Consider the following 22,329-nt stretch of genomic DNA (forward strand, 5'->3'; position numbering starts at 1 on the left):
CATTGCATATATTTGATTACTATATATATAACGGAAACAATTTTCTCAAACTTTAAATATGTTTTTTTTAGAAAGTAGATTTTCTTCATAATTTTTTTTCAAACACGATATATATTCTATTCACAATTAATAATTCTTATTTTTATTATTTTTTTAATTCATTTTATGTTTTTATGCATCTATAAACAAATCTAAAAAGATTATTTCAAATAAACATATTCCTCTTAAGTAGGGATTTTTATTATAAAGACTTAAATTTATTTTTGAATGGAAATATTAACTCCTTAAGCAGGAAGAGAGTAATCATTATAAACTCATAAATAGTATTTGGCATTTTTTAAAAAAAAGATATACTTTGCTGAGTTATTCTTGAAATATATATGGTATATTAGCCTATTGTAAATATATTTTTTTAAATTTAATGATTAAATTTTTATCGAAATTGGATATATATACTCTCCTCGCTTAAGGGATTAAAATATATACATCATTATGTATTATTATACAAAAATGTATTTGTATTATTATACAAAATATATTAATATATTTATGATTATATTTTTAAAAATGTTTTAAAAAATATTTAGATCAACTACCAAAATGTACATAAAAGATAAATGTACATAAAAACTGTGCAAAAATATTTAGATTTATTTATTAAAATAATTGAAGTTTATATTAATGAAGCAAGATAAATGAAATAAAATGAAATAATTTTATTTCCATCAAATCATCGTTTTATTCTTAAAATCGCCTCATTTCATTTAATAATTCAATTGATATTTTTATATATCATTTTATATGTGTTCTGATATAGATATTCATTTTTTTCAAAAATGTTCTATAAATATACTAATATTTTAGTTCTATAAAAGTGTTCTATAAATATGCTAATATTTTAGACATATTTTCTAGTATTTAATTTTACGGCGATTTTTATTTATTTCAACACGAATTTGACGAAATTATTTTTATTTATTTTATCATGTTTGATTTAATCTCTTCTCGATTATTTTATCCTTATATTTTATTGTGAATTTCTTAAAAATTATGATATTTTGTGATATCTTATGATAGATCTTAAAGATTGAAGATAGAAAATTACAGAGATCGAAGGAAAAAGTGAAGGAAAAATGGATGGACCATAATAAAAACAAGAAAAAATTTCGATAACGCAGAAAAACAGAACGCGTGCAATGCGCACGCATCTATCGTGACCACTGTAAATATATGTATGTATAGGAGGGGTTGTAAAAGGAAGTGAAAGCGGAAGCTCAGTTAAATAGGAAGGGTGCAGTCGTTACAGACGTCTGGTCGATCTTATTTTCTTGCATCGAATCTTCCCTTTAAGCTTTTCGTTTATTCTCATTTCCACTTTCAATTTTTCCTCTTTCAACGATCTTTTATGATGGCTTTAAATGCGAACGAAAAGAGCTATATCTTGGATGCGAGAAATAACTACGAAGATGTAAGTAAAATTGTGATTCTTATTCATTATTAATGGATTATTGTTCTTTTTGATCCTTTTGAAAAATATGGTGATATACGTAATAGATTCTATGACATACATTATTTCTATCGCAATATAACAATTACATAAAATAATTATGAACGAAAAAGAAGAAAATGGATATAACTTGATTATAAAGAACATTAGATTTCGCATTAATTCCGTTTATTTGAAATAGTTCGCGCGAATTTTTGGTTTGTAATTGTTACTTAGTGAATGTATATAAGAGTATAATCTAATTATTTTCATCATTTTAGAAAAAATTAGATCAGAAAATTAATTGAAAAAATTATTATAATAATTATCATAGAGCCATCATTGTTATGACAATGGTTTTAAGAAGAGTAAAGAAAGTTTGAAATTGATGTTTGTTTTATTAATCATAAAATTTGTAAAATTTGTATCGTATTTAATTTCCAAGCATTGTATTTAAATTTGTATTAATTTAAAATTTTTTTAAATTTTTTACAATAACAATAATTTAAATTTCAATAATATTTTGTAATTTATTTGGTAAAATTAAATATAAGTGAAATAATAATTTTATAAAAATGAAAACGAAAATAAGAATTTTTATGAATTTTTAATAAATAAATTTTTTATATCGTCATTATATAAAAAAATAAAAAATAAATGTATTTTTTGATTCGAAAATATTCATATACTATCGTAAAGGAAAAAAATCTATAATTCATCGAATATGTATACATCTATGCATTTTATTTCGATGTATCTTTTCCATTTGTTTTTGCTATATTCAAATTATTTTTTTCAATATATAAATTATTATTTTCCTTATAATTATTCTGATAGTATTTTTCAAATATTACTCATTCAAAAGAATTTAGAACATTTCATAAAGAATTCTTTATAACATGGATTATGCAACTATTTTAATAAAAATTTTCACATTATAATTTTCACATATTTTGATGAAAACAAATAAAAAAAATCGAAAATAAAAATTGTATTTTAAATAAAACTAAAATATAAAAATAAATATTTTTCTATTACAAAAATATATATTTATGTTAATATTAAAAGAATTTTCATTTTCATTGTAATAAATATTAAATATGTATAAATAATACTACAATATTAAGCATATTATATCTTTTATTTTAAATAAATATATTAATATATTAATATGATAATATATTATTAAATAAAATTAATACTTAATAATTTTCTTTATTTATGAGAACTTTTCTAATAAATATATTAAAATATTTTGTTTTTATTAAATTTTTATTATATAGATTTTAAAATATTTGTTTTATAAGAATATTTTTTAAAAGAAGTTCTTAATAATAAAAATTTTTTTAATAAAAATTTCACAAATATGAAATATACAATAAAAAATAATTAATAATTCGAATAAAATTTTTTTTAAAAAGTAAAAGAAAAAATACTTTTTTTAAAAAGTATTTATTTAAATCAATGTTAAATTAAATTATGATCTTATTTAAATCATATAATGGAAAATATGAGGATAACAGAAAATTATGATGAAAAGGTGAAACAAATATAAAATTAAAATCAAATCAAATAAAGACATAAGAAAAGATCTGTTTCATATTTAAATTGAAAATTGAAAATCAAAAAACTATTTTTTTTAAAAATATATTTAAAATTAAAATTAGTGTATTTGTATAGTTTTCTAATTTTCTAATTAATTATAATATAATTTAATAAATATATTTAATATTAATTTATTTATTTAATAGCTTTATAATTCTGTAATTGTAAAATGATAAGTTTTTGAATTAATATATAATATATTAATTCAATCTATAGAATTATTGAATGCTTATCGTAAATATATTTTATTAATAAAAATAAGGACATTTTTAGGACGTTTGTATTATATTTTGAAAATTTATTCGAATTGTTTATTACATATAAGTGTATTAAATAATTTTATATTTTCATTTATAGTTTTATTATAAGAAAAAAATTATATTTTTAAGATGCTGTTAAAAAATATTTTTTTAAATAAAAATATTATTTAATATAATTAGAAAAATTTTACACATTTTCAAATTCTATTGTGATTATTTTATTATTTAAAATTAATTTTTAATAATATTGATTATAAACAGGGAGGTAGTCTTGGTTCAGAGGAATCTTATGATGATATGAGACAACTTGTTGGGGTAAGAAACATATAAATAATTAATTAAAATTTATGTTTAATTAAGTTTAATTATATATCAAATTTTACATTAAGTTAATTTATTATTTCGTGTATTATATGTAGTTTAATATTATAAGAATCAATGTGATATATAATTAATGACTATAAATAATATAAAGAATAAAAAATAATTAATTTCATTAGATATATTAATCATTAATTAAAATTGAAAAACTAATTAATAAATTTTAATAATGTTAAATAAAATTTAAGAGCAATATTTCCATAATTTGAATTTCTATTATGCAAATATTTCAAACATTGTAATATTTTTTTATCAAAATATTTATAATTTATAATTTATAATATATAATGTTTTTATAAATCAGAAATATATTATATATATATTATTTTATATATCATATGATATAAATAATATAATATAATGGTATAATATAATTGAAATATAAAATTAAATATTTTCATTGAATAAATAAACTATATTCATAATAAATTATTATGAATATATAAATAATAAACATTATTGTTAATATTTTATAGAAAAAATTAACAAGTTTTAATATTTGAGAAATTTTTTATAAACCATTTTTATTATTTTAAATTATAAAAATTTTATTACATTGAATGAAAATTTATAGATTGTTTCTTTTACTAAATTTTCCCTTATCAAAAGATCTTTAATATATAGTTAATTTATCAAGTTATTTTTTTATTCACTTTTCATTATTTTGTTCTTTTTTTAATTTGTTTCCTTTTTTTTTGTGAATATAAATGTAATATGATTTTATAGGAAAAGAAGGAAGAATCCGGAAAATTTACTAGCCTACCTTTGGCCAGTTTTAATTTCATCAATTCCATTATTGGCAGTGGTGTTATTGGTAATTTGTATATGTAATATATATAATATATATTTTTTACACACACATACACAAAACCTTGATAAATAAAAAGATTCTTTAAATATCGAATTATTGAATAGTAAAATATAAATAAAATATAATTTGTTTTTATATATAAATATATTCATATAATAAATTTATCATGATAATTGTAATTGAATATAATATAATTATGCATATATAATTTATTTTTATTTATACAATTTGTATAAGTAATTATAATTCCTTAGGTCAAACTTTTTTTTCTTGGACTTACTTTTAATTAAGAATTTTTTTATGTGAAATTTTTATCATTTTTATCTAATTTTGAATTTTCAATTTCTTTAATATATTATTCGAGAATATATTATTATTGTGTTTAGATTAAAAACTAAATTTATTTTATATAAAAAGAAAAAATATAAATATATATTTATACGAAAAAAATTATGAAACTTTGCAGCTGTTATTAAAAATCTTAAATTCAATTTTTTAACTTGTTAAATTTAAAACTTTCTTTAAATTTAGAAATTCATATTAATTATTAATTAAAAAATTTTTAATATTTTAAATATTAGTTTTATTTTTTCAAAAAGAAGCTGTTCAATATTTTCAATCATTTCATATAATCGAAATTCATTTTTAATTATTTATTTACGTAACAATCGTGTTCATTTAGTTAAAATATAGAACAAAAATGATTTTTTTTTTATGAAAAAACTTTTAATGAAAATCTATACGATAACAAAATTATTTCGTTAAAAATAAATTTGCAAATAATATTCATTTGTATAAAGATTATTTCAAGATTTTCTTGATATATTATATTGTAGAATTATGACAATAATAGAATATATACTATGAAAAACATTGGATTTACTTTTAAAAACAAGATAAAAATTATTTCGGTATTTGAGAAACAAATATTTCTAATTGTTCAAAAAAACGACGAAATATTAATTAATATTTTCCAGGTATACCTTATGCTCTTCATCAAGCTGGATTTGGACTTGGAATAATATTATTAATACTGATAGCAGGTTTAACTGATTATTCTTTAATTTTAATGGTTAGAAGTGGCAATATATGTGGTGAAATGAGCTATCAGGGTTTAATGAGAGCCAGTTTCGGTCGTACGGGGTTTTATATTCTTACAAGTCTGCAATTTATTTATCCTTTTATAGGTATATCAGTTTTTATAACTTTCTTGCATAGGTATATCAAATCTTTTTTTTTCAATTTTTAGAATTCTATAATATTAAATATATTCTATAGAATATTATTTAATCAAAAAATTAAATTTATTATAAAATTGAATAAATATTAAAATTTAATGAAAAAAGAAAAATCATTTGAATAAAAAATATTCAAATATTCAAAATTGATTTAATATAATAAAATTAATAAAACAAAATATATCAAAAAGTATTTATTTTTATTTGTATATATTTGAAGAATTTTAAATGTAATGAATGAAGTTCTTATATATAAGAGTCATCATTCATACAGTAATTTATTTGTCTTTTCCTTTTCAGCAATGGTCTCTTATAATGTTGTCGTTGGTGACACAGTAACGAAAGTGTTAATAAGAATAACAGGCATAAGCGAAACGAGCATTTTCGCTCATCGTCAAGTGGTTGTTTTCTTTGCTACTGCTTGTATCACTATACCGCTGTGTCTTTATAGAAATGTAGCTCGTCTGGCCAAGATCTCTTTTCTTTCATTAGTCTGTGTTGGTTTTATTCTTTTGGCGATTTTAATTCGGATGGATACGATGTCAACAGTTGTGTAAGTGATATTATTTTTTCTTTAATCTTATTTTTTTATAAATTATTTTACACCAAATTAATTAAATCAAAATTTTTTAATTTGATGTCTTGAATTTTTGCTTAAATTGAAATATAATATACTTCAAATTGAAATTAAAAAATTATCACTTTGCTATTTTCATGTACATGTATTTATTTGGAAATTATAGGCTTTCGAATTTTGTGATTTTTGTGAAAATATATTGAATTTTTGTCTACGAGAAATTATTCATTGGATTTATTCATTTTTTTTTAATGGAAAAATTATAAATATATTTCATTTCGATTACAAATTATTTTTTTAATGTTAAAAACCATAAACATTTTATTTTTTAATTTTCAGCTTAAAATTACATTTAAAAAAAATCGAAAAAAATATTATCAAATTTTTTGAAATTTTTTTGAATGAAGTAGTGAAATTTCTTCTTAATATTTTTTAAATTATATAGAGTAATGAACTAGAAGAGAATGCGTTCTATCTCATGTAAAATAAATTGCGCAGTGCCCTGTAGAATCGAATTATATCTTTACTATTCTATATCTATTATTTTATTAAGGTTTATAAAATCGAATAATTTTATTAATATCTCAGTATTATATGTTTCTTAATTTATTTTATAGAAATTTAAAGAAAAATTATATAAAATTTTTTCTTCTTAAATATTATATTTAAAGTTGTTTTGTTTTGTTTTGTTTTGTTTACAGGTTTATGTTTACATAATACTTAAGATATCATTACATTGTGCGAATATTTCAAATAATATTATTATAAATTATAAATTATAAAGATATTTTAAAGTTAATGACATATGAATCAGACGTTCCTTTTTGTTATTTTGGAAAGTATCATTTATCCTGAATTTAACAACATTTGCCCAATTTAAAAATTTTTTTAATAATAGTTATATAACAAGCATTATTTTTAAAAATTGAATCCATTAGATTCAATTAGGTTTTCATTAATTGCGATTACATTTTTTTCTAACAAGTTCTTACAATAATTCATGAGAAAAAGAAATATCATTTTATATATACATAATTATATTGTTAGAATCACATTTAAATTATTATATTTATAATAAATAAATAACTATCATTTTCATTTTATATATATATATATATAATATAGAAAAGATTTAAGTTCATTAATTTACTCATATTAATTTCCGAAAATTTATATCAATATAGTTGCTATTCATTTATTTCAAAAACGATTAAAAAATCTAAAAAATATTTTTAGAAAATATTTTTTAAAAAAATAATATATATATTTTTAATAAAGCTATTACACAATATAAAAATAGAAAAAAATTCATAAATTGCATCATAATACTGGTGATTGACATTTTTTGCAATGGCATACAGTAAAAAATTACATTAACTACTTAATAAATTATTATTTATTACATGTAAAAAAACTTGTAATGTGTATAAATATAAGTGGCGACAAAAATTGCAAGAAAGTTAAAAATAATGGAAATGCTAGAAGCGTCATATCGTGACAAAATCAAATCAATAAGTCATATAACTATCAACAATATTATTATAACAATCAATAATATTCATAACTATTCGTAATTATTTATTTATGATAAAAATAAAGAGATAGTAACGCAACTGGAAATAAAAATCTTTGTTTTTTATTAGTGATAATAAACATAATTGAGAATAAGTCATAAATAGATCTGCGAGCTTGAAGTCTAACGTGGTTGAAAGCTACAATACAAAAATTAAGGATAAAGATTTTTGTTTGATCATAAAAATGCATTACATCGCTTTATTAAACTTATATCATATATAATATTATCATCTCTTCTCTATTCATTTTTTATTTCCTTCCTCGCCACATTACTGTTTTTTAACTCACTATTCCATTAATTGAAATAATAGCAAAATAAGATTAACTATTTCAAAAATTTTCGAGCATTATGATAGAATTTTTTCCGTGACGTCAAACAGAAAATTAAATATTAATTTTATAAAAATTTGTTTATAATTTTCAAATATTAAAAAAATAATTTTTCAATTCGAAAAAATATATAAAAAGATTATTTTTTTATTTTTAAAATGAAAAAAAAATGAAACTTGTTAAATTCATTGTTAAAATTAAATAAAAATTCAAATGAGATTATTTTTTATGAAAATCACAAAATTCATATGCCTATAATTTTTAAACAAATATGATAACAATGAAATGAAATTTAAACTTTTTAATGTATTTCATATAAAATACATGTGATTGAATATATATATATATAAGAATTATGCTTTACATGATCCGTATGTAATAGATATATATAATGTATTTTACATAAAATTATTAAACATATATTATACATATATAATATAAAATAATATTATATATGATTTTTCTTTTTTTTTGTTCTTTTTTATAATAAAAGTAAAGTAATTAAAAGTAATGTCAATTTAATTTTCAGGCCAAATCAAGAAGATAGTTGGCGAATCGCAAATTTTCGCGGCATAGTTCCATCTGTTGGAATTATGGCATTTGCCTTTATGTGTCATCATAATACATTTCTTATTTATGAATCTATAGAAAGGGCTACTCAACAAAAATGGGATATTGTCACTCATTGGTCATTATTTACATCCTTTTTGATCGCTGCAGCTTTTGGAATTATTGGATATGCTACATTTACCTCATATGTTCAAGGTGATCTTATGGAAAATTATTGTTGGGATGATGATCTGATGAATTTCGCTAGACTTATGTTTAGCGGTACTATTCTTCTAACGTTTCCTATTGAATGTTTCGTCACAAGAGAGGTAAGTTATTTTAATTTTTTTAATATATTATTCTTAGAGAAAAAAATCGATAATAAACTTTCCTTTAGAGTTCTAACAAGAGATTTCCAATTTGATTATTGATTTGATTTGATTATAAATTTAATATATTTTGAAATTTTGGGAATATATAGTATATATATATATATATATATATATATATATATATATATATATATAGAGTGTATATTACACAATTTTTTTTCCTGTTCAAATTCATTTTAAGAGATCCATGAAAATTTGGCTATTTTTTGATATTTGTGTTGGAACTCGCGATCTATAAGAGATAGAAAAAGACTTTTCATATAAAAATAATTTTTTTTAATGAAAACTTTTTACATTTAATAAAAAATTTATCAATTATTTATATAATTCAAAAAAGTTATAATTATATAAACAAAAAATTTATAATTTTTTTTAAGAAAGTTAATATTAAAACTATTATTAATGAATATAGAAATATATGTCTAATGCAAAATAAAATATATGTTAAATGCAGAATCTCGAAGTGTTTTGTAGAATTCGTTATTAATCAGCAACATTACAAAGAATTTTATATCTCATAATTAATATTTTAAATATTCACAATCTCGAATGACATATATGAAAAAACTTTGTATGAAAATTTTCTAATTTTATAGTATTTTACGATGTAGATTTATGTACATGAAATTAAATTACAATGTCTTATTGTAATCAATTTTTATTAAATATATATTTAATTAAATATATATTTGCTACGCATAATATAAAAATGGATATATCGATGAAAAATCAAATAATTTTGCTTTTTTATAATAAAATTTCATATAACTATATGAAATTATATACGATATTATGAAGTTATATACGATATTATCATACATATATAATAAATTTCTATGTTTTAAATATTGGAGTATATAATGTAACAAATTTCTATATAAATATTTCTAGTTAAATATTTCTTTATTTCTTTATTGTGAAGAATAATTTATATATCATATATATTTTTAAAATTATCTAATTATAATCTATTGATTTACATGATTCTTACATAATATCATTTATTTCATGAGAAAATAAAAATTTGGTTATAATTATATTAAAGACAAAAAGTTTTAATAAAGATAATCTTTTAATAAGATAAACAGTTTTTTTATTTCTTTCATTTTCATTTATTTCAGTATATAATATAAATTATCTTATCTTATATTAATAAATGTTAATAGAACATTGATTGTATTTATAAAATAAAAAAAAAATATTTGTTTTGTTATTTCATAATTATTGAAATTTTTAAAGAGAAACTTTTAAAATTTTAAGTGAAAAATAAATAAAAAAAATTTTTAATTTTTTGTTTATAACTTTTTCTAATTTCTAATTATATAATAAATAATTAATAAATCTTTAATCTTTATTAAAAACAATTTTTTTTCCTATCTTATAGTTTGCAAATTATAATATAAAATTTTCAATTTTATTCTGTTACAATGAATTTAGATTTAGCAAAAAAAAAAATTACATTTTATGTATATATATATATATATATTTCCAAAATTTTTTAATTTCTTGAATTTTTAGAAATCTTTTTTTGTAAATATAGAACTTACTTAATTGAGTTTAATATTAAAAATTTCCAAATTTTTTCTTGAACAATTCATAACTTTATAATATAATATAACTTTATAATAAAAATTATTTAAGAATTACTAGGATAATAAACTAATTTTCTTTCTAATATTTAAATAATTAAAAGTATCCAGTAAAAGTTTTTAATAAAACATTCATAATATAATTTATTACTAGTGATATATGGAACATATTATATTGTTTTTTAGAATTAATAAGAAATATTTAGAATTACAATTAAGAAAATATTTTATTTTTTCAAAAATTGATTTTTTATTTAGTATTTTCTTAAATAATATTGTTTTAATTATAATTTTAAATATAAAAAATTGTATAAATTTTTTTTTTAAAAATTAAAATATTAAAGAAAACATGAGTTTCAAGGCTTCTTATCATTATTAATTAACCTTAAATAATAAATAAAAATAAATTAAAAATTTAAAATTAAAAATTAATATGAAAAAAAATTAATTATTAAAATTTATAAAATTTGTTAAATTAATTTCAGGTAATATTGACAGCTATCAAAGGAACTGATGAACTTGAAGATCATACAACTTATGTACCTAATTCTGATCGGAAATATCTGATAATCACTCTGACAATAGTAGTGGTCGCTTATTTAATCTCTATGTCCACTGATTGTCTTGGAGTGGTCCTCGAATTAAATGGCATTCTTGCCGCTGTACCATTAGCTTATGTTCTTCCTGGTCTTTGCTATCTGAAACTCGAAGAAGGATCAGTGTTTTCATCAAAGAAACTTCCAGCTTTGGGATTGATGACCGCTGGTATGTTCGCTGCAACCTCCGGCTTATTATTGTTGATCTTGAACAGAGATACTTCTGGTTCCTGTGTACATGGAAAGGTAATGCCGTATTGTATCGAGATTTCGAATAGCACAAGTTTTAATTCGACCATTAAGGATATTATCAATTTGACATAATTCAAAGATTTTTGAATTGATAGAGAAATTTTCATAAATTAGAAATGAGTTTAGAGTTGGTAGAAGTAATAGCATTATATATATATAATGATACGCATTGTTCATAATATATTATCGAATATAAAAGATTATTTGTTTTTATTATTGATTATTGAAAAATGGTTTTAAATTTACAATGGAAAATAAAGATTTCTAAGTTGAAGATTGTATATTAAAGTTATTTTTTTTCTTGTTTAATAGATTTATAAATATTATATAATATACACATATATAATTTGGAAAGTAGATTTTAAAAGTAGATAATATTTACAGATAATATTTTTGTATAAAAAAATATATATTCAGAATCATAAGAGAAAAAAAAATATTTTTTTTAATAAAATGATATATTAATTTTTTGTTCTTTAAATAAATAACTTGTACATTTTTCTTTATTCTATATATTTAAAGAGTTATACATCTATATTTTTTTTATAAGAATGTCAAAAAATAATGAAATTAAATCTAAATAAAATAAGAATTATTATCTTCAATATTAACAATTTTTCACATTATTTTTTATATATTATATGCTAATTTTGTTTTTCATACAATATTCACTTATTTTAAAAGAAAAAATTAAATATAGATTCAAAGGTATCGACATTACAGTTTAAAATTCAAAATATTTTTTTATTTCGCTATATTCCTTCTACCAACTTGAAAAATGAGATTTATAATTCATGAAAGAAAATTATACAAATATAATAGAAACTTTTATTTCTCTGTTTGATTTTCGTTTTTTATATTTTTTATAAAAAGCCAAGATAAAAAAACTTATTCTCGAAAAAAATGATGACATTGAGAAAGATAATATTTATGTTCATTTGTTTGATTATATTAATAATCGAAAAATCAAAAATCTTTTCTTTCGATTTTAATATTTATATGTGTATATTATAGTAATGAAAATATGGAGAAATTAGGGAAGAATAAATTATAAGCAAAAATTGAATAAGCGAGAACATGTTATGAATGAAAGTTTATAATATATAATATATATATTTTGAAAATCAAAAGAAACAAATATTTGTTAAATTTTTTAGTATTTTATCTTGTTGAATGCGTGAATTTAAATATTTTTAAAATCAAAGACTAAAGACAATATTATAATATACTTATGAATTACATTATATAATTTTTTTCAGTATTGTATATATGCTTCTAAAAAATCATTAGCTTTTTTCAATTAATTTTACTAATAAAATCAAAATAACTTACGTAATATATATGTATAAATTTTTCAGTTATATTAAGAAATTATATATTTTATAATTTTTTAAAATTTTTCTTTATATTTATTAAATATATATATGATTTTCAAATCAAAATAGCTTCTCAATTTAGTGATAATATAATGGAGTGATAAAATAAATGGAGAATATAGGATAAAAATATTACAATTTATTGTTTTTTTTAATTGTTAAATATTTTATTTACAAAATATTGAAAAATTATTTAAATTTTATTAGAATTTTATATATCTGGATGAAAAATTTATACATATAAAATACATAAAATTATTCCTATGAATAATAATTAATAAATGGCGATATGAAATTTTATTACAATCAGGAATTGAATAAGTTTAATAAGTTATTTAAGATTATTTAATTCAAACAATCAAGATAATAAGAAACAAGAAAGATAATTAATTGCAATGCTATATTTTATTGCTTGCAATGAAACATGTTATTTAGTGATGGCAATGTAAAATATTCTAACACAATAGATTTTCTACTTAAATTTACAAAAGCATATAATATTTATTAAATATAGCTGCCAATAAATTATTACTCATAAAGTCATAAAACTATTTTTTAATTATTTTTAATTAATTTCTTTACAGTGAGAGATATTGATAAAATTATTTTTTTTTGATGGAATAAAAAAAATAAAGAATTTTAAAGAAAAAGATAGAAAAATAAGATGAAAAGAATATAGAAAAAGTATAATATTTGATGAATAGCAAGAAATATTGAATAGTAAATAAGAATTTCATTCTTTCTTTTTGATGATGATATTTTGAATTGATATATATGAATAAATAATGAAATTAACCGAAAATATCGAAAAGAGACATTATTTCTATTGAATGCAACTTTATGCAATTAGATAATATATTGATTTTCGATAAGAACAATACTCATTATAATTAAATAATATTAAGCTGTTATGACACTATTTTTCGAATCTTTACGATAAGAGCATATTATTAAATGAAAAAAATAGCATACCAAGATTTTGTATAAGGAAGAAAAAATTAATAATAACAATATAATAAAATAGCTTTTTATTCGACATTATTGAAATTATTTTGAAAATTATTTAGAACGTATATGCATCTTCGATTTCGATGATTCTTGAACATGTTGTAATCAACTCTTTTCTATAATATATATTATATATATATATATATATATATATATATATATATAATAGTCAAAATTTTTCAATATTTGAAACATTTGTAAAATTTGACAATTAAATAAATATAAAAAAGTTCTTTTAAATATTGATTTCTACAACATATTTTAAAATTATATAAATCAAAAATACGTCTGCTTTCTAAATAATTATCATTATTTTATATTGCGAATTGATATAATTTATAGCAAATTCTTTGATCAAATTAAACATTTTTTTCTATTTTGTTCATTTATTTACAATTTATTTGCATTAACATTTAAAGTGTATTTAAAAGTTTAAATATATTAAAAATCTTCTTTTAATATGAACTATTATTTGATTTCTGAAAAAATTTTAAGTCTAATCGAATAAATATATATAAAATATTTTATAGGATTAGTGCAATTAAAAAAAAAATTATTTAAAAATCTAAAATAAAATATAATATTACGATATTTTACTTAAAAATTTCCTATTTTTATATAAAATTCTTCTAATTGCTATAAAATAAATATTATAAAATATAATATTTTAAAATATGTTAATTTGTTTAATAAAATTTATAAACGGTATTTTATTTTAGATATAAAAATATTTAATTTTTCAATTGCATTAAATCCTAAGAAATGCAACATATTAGGCCTAATAAGTATTGATTAATATCTATAAATGAAAATTAATTTGTAGAGAAGGATATATATAACAGACCATAATAACGAAAGTATTTAATATGAAAACAAATAAGGAAATCAATTATTTAAATTACGCTCCAGTTGAAATTTTTATGATATAAGAATTCATGTAAAATATACCGGGTATCCGTAAATTTATATATAACATTTATCTATGTATATCTATATGTATTTATCTTTATGCTATCTATATATATATTACATGTATAAAAGAAAGTATTATATGTAAATATAAATGAAATCATTGTCTTTTAAAATTAACATTACAGTTTCTTAGAGTAATATTATATTATTCATCGTAATCTTAATCTTTCATATATTTTTTTCATAAAAAAATAAAATATTTTTCTTTTAACAAAATATATTAAAAAATCAATCTAATATATTATAAATCAATCTGATTTGTTTATCTTTTTTATAGTAATAAATTCTTAAAAAATATAATGTTTTCGTTTATATTAATATACCAGATCAAGTGAAAACGAATTAATTAAATAATTAAAGATGATTATAATTCTATACAAATTATTTATTTATTTGTTTATATTATTTATTGATAAATAAATTGTTTTTAAAATAAGATTCAATTTTTATTAATAATTCATAATAATATATATTTATATATATACTTGTGAAAATATATAATTTTAGAAAAACAAGAATATAAGAAAGTATATAAATACACACATATTCAAATATTTATATAATATTTAAAAATTCTTTAAACTTATAAAATCTTTTAATAAATAATATAATATATAGAATTGCAAAAATATAATATATAGAATAATGTGAAGCTTAATAAAATTTTCAATATCGTTTTTATTTAGAAAAATCTAATTTTAAGAAGTTAATTTCATAAAAAAATTCATAAGTTTATTTATATATTTATATATTTTTTATGTATATATTTTTATACATATTATATTATTTTTTTCCTTTTTTATTATTTTATATTTTTTATTATAATTAATTCTTTCAATTTTATATAACTTTTGAAATTTTCTAAAAAACTAGTAAAACTATAAAACTTGATAAAGAAATATACTAAAAAAATGCAAATACTGTAATTAAAAATATAATATCTGTTATATTTGTATAAATAGTATCAATTTATTCAAAAAAAAAATACTATAATGCACAAGAAACTGATATATATTTTACGGATACTCAGTATTTTTTTATATAATCAAAAAATTATAAGAATTGAATATATAAAAATTGAATAATAGTATATAGAACACACGAAACAATAATAACAAAAAAAGAGAGAGCAGTCATTATTGACAATCGTATTATAGACCAATTATAAAATGTAAAACAAAAAATAATAATTTGAATTTACCAAATAAATTCTATTGAAAATATGAAAAAAATATATAAAAAATTAACATTTTTAAAAAAAATAAAGTTCCTAATTCTCTTAATAATTATAGCTGTCTTTTGATTATAATCATTATAAAATTATATATTTTTTTACATTGATTCACAGTAAGAAATAAATTTTTACACGGATATTTTTTGCTTATTTACAGTTATAGAAATAAATCAAATTATATATAATAATCAAAAATTAAAAATTTTATTTATTAAAAAAATTTAAATCCATTTTTAATTAGAATTTTTTTAAATATTGTAATCAATTATGCATTATAATTTAAAAGTTTTATATATGTTTTTTTTATAAAACTAAAATTAAAAAAAAAATTCTTTTATTTCTCTAAGAAATTTTTTCTAAGATTTAAATATTTTTTAATAATATGAAGAATGCACAAAGTTTCATTCAATAAGTTATATATATATAGATTTTTTCTGATATAAGAATAAAGTGCAATAATTTAATCTGTCAAATATAGAATATTTTTTGTATATTTTTTGTATATTTTTCTTTGGAAATTGTGACGAAATTTTCAAAAAATAAGTGCTTTATTTAAAAAAAAAATAGAAATTTACTATTATTTACATGATTAAAATTTATATATGTATATATATAGATATATTATATAATTTAACAGGTTATGAATAATATTATTAATATAACATTAATATTATTAATACAATTAAAACTGTTCTATTATTCACTGCAAATTATTTATCTTTGAGCAAATGGAAATTTCTTTTAAAATTAAAATAAGTAATTAATAACAGACATAATATTAAAAAATTAAATAAACAATTGTAATAAAATTTTCAAATGTTATCTGCTTCGAAATCATTTTTGTACTATTATAATCATTTAATTATAGCTATATGATTTAAAAATGTAAAAAATTAATTTAATTTTTTTCAAAATTTATTTTAAAAAATGATAAAAGAAGAATATATATTGAATAATATATTGAATGAAAGTTTTAATAATTAAATTTTACTAAAAATATTATTTTGAAAATCATACCTTTTGATTTGTCTTTAATTAATATAGTATATATGTATATATATATATATTATATATATATGTAATTTATATAATACATAATTTTAATTAAAGATATTTGTTTTTTATTATTATTATGTATATAAATTGAATTTAAACAAAGTATATTCACAAAATTATATAATTTTATTTAAATTCAAATATATTTATTTTTCTCAAATATAATTTCTTTTTTTTTCATATTACGTTATACGTTTTATATAAAATATGTTTTAAAATTTTATAATAATAATTTTATTCGTATAATTTTTAATATAAATACATGTTAATTGTATCTACAAATTATAAAGAAATATAATATTAGAAAATATGAAAAAAAAGATAAAGAGAGAGACAAAGTTTCTAATTTAATTTTTATTTCTATAATAGATGCGTTAAAATTATTGCCAGAAAATTTAAGAATATATATAACTATATTTACTCTGTGATATATATATGGATCATATATTTATATGTTTCGTTGAAACATACTTTAAATATTTTATTGTAATATTGTTAGATTTGAAAAATAAATTCGAATAATAAAAAAATGAAAAATATATAAAATCAAAATAGAATATATTTTCTTACCTTTCCTTCCTTGATTTAAATTCTTATTTTTATTTTGCATATTTTATTATTCTATTTCATAAAACTTTATTTTAATAAAAATAAATTAATAAAGATAGATTTATATATTTTTCTATACATGCATTTATTAAAAAGCACATATATGTGCATAATATCGTGATATAAAATAACGTGATAAATTGTATTTAAAATACAATTATATATATATATACTTTACAAATATATATACTTTCAACGTTTCTTATTAATAGATAATAATCAAATATATGTCTATTTATATAATATTTATAAAAACATGAAGTGTAGTAATAAAAATAAAGTATATTTGTTATATTACTTTTCTGAATGAGGAAAGAATGAGTCATTAATATAATAAGAGTTTATTATATATAATAATATGTACATAGAGGTTAAGAGAAAGAGAAAAAATAAAACATTGTGAAAATGATAATTTAAAAATGATAAAATATAAAAGAATAAATAAAAAAATTCATTTTAATAATATATTTTTTGATTTGTATATTTTTAAAATATAATATAAAATCATTACATTATAAATCCAATGTTACATTATAAATTTAATGTTATAATTTTATTTTCAATAATGTTCATTTATATTGTAAAATATTTTAAAACTTAAGATAATTTATTATTATGAATTACTTATAATATTATTATTTTATGTTATATTTTTATATGGATCATATCATTTTTTTTTATATTATATTATTGATTTTGTAGTGTTTTAATAATGTTAATTTTTCAAAATTTTAATTATTAATTAATAATTTTATATAATATTCATATTATTGTGTTTAAATAGATTTTAATTTCAAATAACAACGTGTTAAAAATATCTTCAATTTCTTAGGTGGGGAGTTCGAGTCATAGTTTGATTTCCAAATGCATTAGAATGGAAGTTTCGAAAAACGAGCAGATAGTTGATACATATGAGAAAATTTATGGAGATGAATGTCGAATCTGTTTGAAAAAAGCTGTTGAAATTTGTGAACTTTTTAGAAATGGGGACACTATTCCTCGTAAACTTATGGCTGTTGCCTCAGTACAGGTTAGTTTATAACTTTTTGATAATAATATAATAAAAAATATTTTTTAATATTTTTTTTTCTTTTGTTTGTATTTTTAATATTAATATTGTCTATCTTTTATGTTTTTAAAGAAGTTTTTAGGATCGATGTGATTTATATTAACAATAAATAATTGAAGGCACCAACAGTTAGAAGTGAATTTTAAATTTTGAAAAATACAAAATAATACATTATAATATTTTTAATAAATTAAAAATTATGAATTTGTATTTCCTCAATTGTGTTACTATCCAATTATTTGTATACTAATAAAGAAATCTATTATTATAATTACAACAGTGTTTGGTTTTATTTATTATTTTATAAACTCAAATATAAATAATATAATTACTTTAAAAATTATGTACATATATTTACATTTATAAATTATGTAATAAACTATTGATAGCTTTGAATATCATATACTGATATATTTTATTAATTGATATGAAAAAGATATATGTATTTGTTCTAGGTTAAAGAAGGAGATGGTTTACCACCAATAATCTGTTTGTCTTGTAATCAACGTTTGGATGCATCTTATAATTTTAAATGTCAAATACAAAATTCAGATACGAAACTTCGTCAAATCTTAAAACTAAAATCCTCTTCTAATGATTCTGTTACCAGCACCAGTATAGTTACAGCAATAATTGCTGATGTAATATCTAGTGTAATATCATCTGAGAAAGAAAATATAGAAAAGCAAGAAGTTTGTCCTACAAATTTCTGTCCTGAAAATTTTTGTTTTATAAAAGATGAAACTTCTTTTTGTCTTAATACACAGGAAAATTTATTTTGTCATGATAAAGAATTAGAAAATCAATCACAAAATTTTCAAAATGACACAGAGCAACGAAAAAATTTAGAAAATGTAAATGTTTATAAAAATTTATTAGATGATAATTCTGTAAGACAAATTAATTCAATGAAACAAGAATTTTCTCTATTAGATGGTCATCTAGTACAAAATAAAGATGTTTTAAAAGAAGAAGTAAATATTGAAGAAAATCAACAAATGTTAGAAGAAATATCGAAGATGGATAATATTCAAGATGATGAAGAAAAACCATTAATTTCACGTACAACTAGATTACGTTGTAGTCAATGTATCAAATCATTTCATACAAAAGTGGCTTTACAGAGACATGCCATTGTACATAAACATAAAACTAAATTACGTTATGTTTGTTATGTTTGTGATAAACAATATTCTACTCTTACAAAAGTAAAAAATCATGTTGCAATTTGTCATGAAATTCATGACAGGAAAGAAAATATTCAACATAAGAGAATTAAATATGAGCAAAGCAAAACAATTACAAATGTACAAGATAAGAGAATTAATAATGTCCAAGTAAATATTTTAATTTAATTATATAGAAATAAAATTAATTTCAAATTTATTTTCAATAACAATATTAAAATTATTAATATTAAAATAATTTATAAATTTTATAAATTTTAATTAAAAAATATATTTTTTATTATTTATTACACTATATATAATTTAATATAATTTATATCAAATTTCAGGATAAAAAAATAAAAGTGCAAAAAAATGATGATTTTTCTAAGGAGCAAAGAAAAAGCCTAAAATTTACATGTGAAGTTTGTTCAAAACAATTTACTTATCAAAAATCCTTTATTACACATGCTAAAACTCATCCAGAATATAAATTAGAAGAATCAGATGATTCATCTCAATATTCATCCAAAGGAAGATCTACAGAAACTGTTAAAGAAGAAGAAGAGAATGAAGAAGAAGATGAAGAAGATGAGGAAGATGAAAATCTTCCTGTTGAAAGTTTGCAATGCACTCAGTGTGGAAAATTGTTTGCAACAAAAAGGAATCTTAAAAGGCATGTTTCTACACATAGTGGATTAAAATATACTTGTGAAACATGTGGTAAAGGATTTTCAAGAGTAGATAAATTAAAAGATCATGAGCAATCAAAACATAAATCTGAATTATTTGAAAATTCTGATTTTGATGATAAAGAAGATATGGACAATGTAAATAAAGGAGATTGTTTAGAAGAAAGAAAAAAGGTAAATATAAACATTTTTAGAATATAAAATAGATAAATATATATTTAAAAATTTTATATTTATTAATTATTAATTATTTTATATTTTAAATTTCAAAGTAATAATTTCTTCATTTTAAAATAATTTCTTAAAAATTTTAATGTTATTTCAGGATCGTCATAATAGACCTCACAAATGTGCAATTTGTCCTAAATCTTTTGCGCAGGCTCAATCACTAGCAAATCATATAGAACGTCATAAACGTGTCAAAGAAACGCAAAAAAGATTTCTTTGTGAAGTTTGTAGCAAGTGCTTTGCACAAAGTGGTTCTTTGGTAGCTCATATGCGTACTCATACAGGAGTTAAACCATATGTTTGTAACATATGCAGTAGAGCTTTTACAAAGAGCACATATTTACAATTACATTTGCGTACTCATAGTGGAGAAAAACCTTATATATGTCAATATTGTAGCCGGGCTTTTGCACGTGCTAATACATTAGCACGGCATATAACAATGCACACAGGAGAAGCAAAATATCATTGTCAAATTTGTACAAAGTCATTTAGAAGATTGACCTCATTAAATGAACACACTTATACACATACTGGACAGAGACCATATGCATGTAAAATTTGTACAAAGAGATATAATAATGCTGGATCACTTTATGCACATAGAAAAAAATGCAAAGCACAGCAATTATCTACTCCGGGATTTGCAGTTTCTGAAGAAAATTCTGTATCACAACCAGATTTAGATGTTCCTCAAGTTTTGATTTATTCTCACAGGAAATTAGTAGAAGATGCAACTGTTGGACAAGTTACACCTACACCACAATATATGATAGCAAACGTACATAATCAGAAGAATACAACATCAAATATGATTCAATCTTTTTCAGTAGATGATCCAAATGTTTATGCAATTAATTCGAAGCAATTTAAAAATCCTTATTATACAATTTATCCAAATATGTAAAATAATAACTTGTGCGGGACATGATTGATTAAAAAATATCTTTTTTAGAGCGACTTATATATCCTTTTTGTAAAGCAAATATATATATAAATATAATAAAATATTTAAGGTAAGTATTGGAATAGGTGAGTAAATACATATATAAAATAAGATAAAAGTACATATAAAAATTTTTTTAAAAGAATCTCAAAAAATATTATTTTTAATTACAAATATAATTAATTAATTAATTTTTAACTGTATTTTTGAAGGATATTTAATTTATATATATTTTTATTTATTATATATATCTTGTAAAAAATTTTAAAATATATTATAATTTAAATTATAAGATAAAATTTAATTTTTATCGATAATAATTAAAAAATTTA

At 18.3% G+C, this 22,329-nt stretch overlaps 1 protein-coding gene across 1 annotated transcript; it reads left to right on the plus strand.

Annotated features, from left to right (window-relative positions):
* Positions 1-1,018: 1,018 nt before the first annotated feature.
* Positions 1,019-22,011, plus strand: LOC108001278 (uncharacterized). Its single transcript, XM_062075719.1, has 11 exons — positions 1,019-1,468; positions 3,613-3,666; positions 4,459-4,546; positions 5,521-5,730; positions 6,082-6,334; positions 8,793-9,141; positions 11,279-11,635; positions 18,729-18,926; positions 19,421-20,302; positions 20,482-20,997; positions 21,149-22,011. Exons 1-11 carry the CDS (start codon positions 1,406-1,408, stop codon positions 21,956-21,958), a joined length of 3,780 nt encoding a protein of 1,259 aa, XP_061931703.1. The 5' UTR covers positions 1,019-1,405; the 3' UTR covers positions 21,959-22,011.
* Positions 22,012-22,329: the final 318 nt, after the last annotated feature.

Source organism: Apis cerana, linkage group LG5 (assembly GCF_029169275.1).
Source record: "Apis cerana isolate GH-2021 linkage group LG5, AcerK_1.0, whole genome shotgun sequence".
Lineage (NCBI taxonomy): Eukaryota > Metazoa > Arthropoda > Insecta > Hymenoptera > Apidae > Apis > Apis cerana.

What these genes read in the sequence shown, in the direction of transcription:
- LOC108001278 (XM_062075719.1), top strand. Translation starts at nt 1,406, where the DNA reads ATGATGGCTTTAAATGCGAACGAAAAGAGCTATATCTTGGATGCGAGA. An exon ending in TATTGGCAGTGGTGTTATTG is followed by an intron (nt 4,547 to 5,520) that starts GTAATTTGTATA and finishes AATATTTTCCAG; the next exon opens with GTATACCTTATGCTCTTCAT. An exon ending in GTTCCTGTGTACATGGAAAG is followed by an intron (nt 11,636 to 18,728) that starts GTAATGCCGTAT and finishes TCAATTTCTTAG; the next exon opens with GTGGGGAGTTCGAGTCATAG.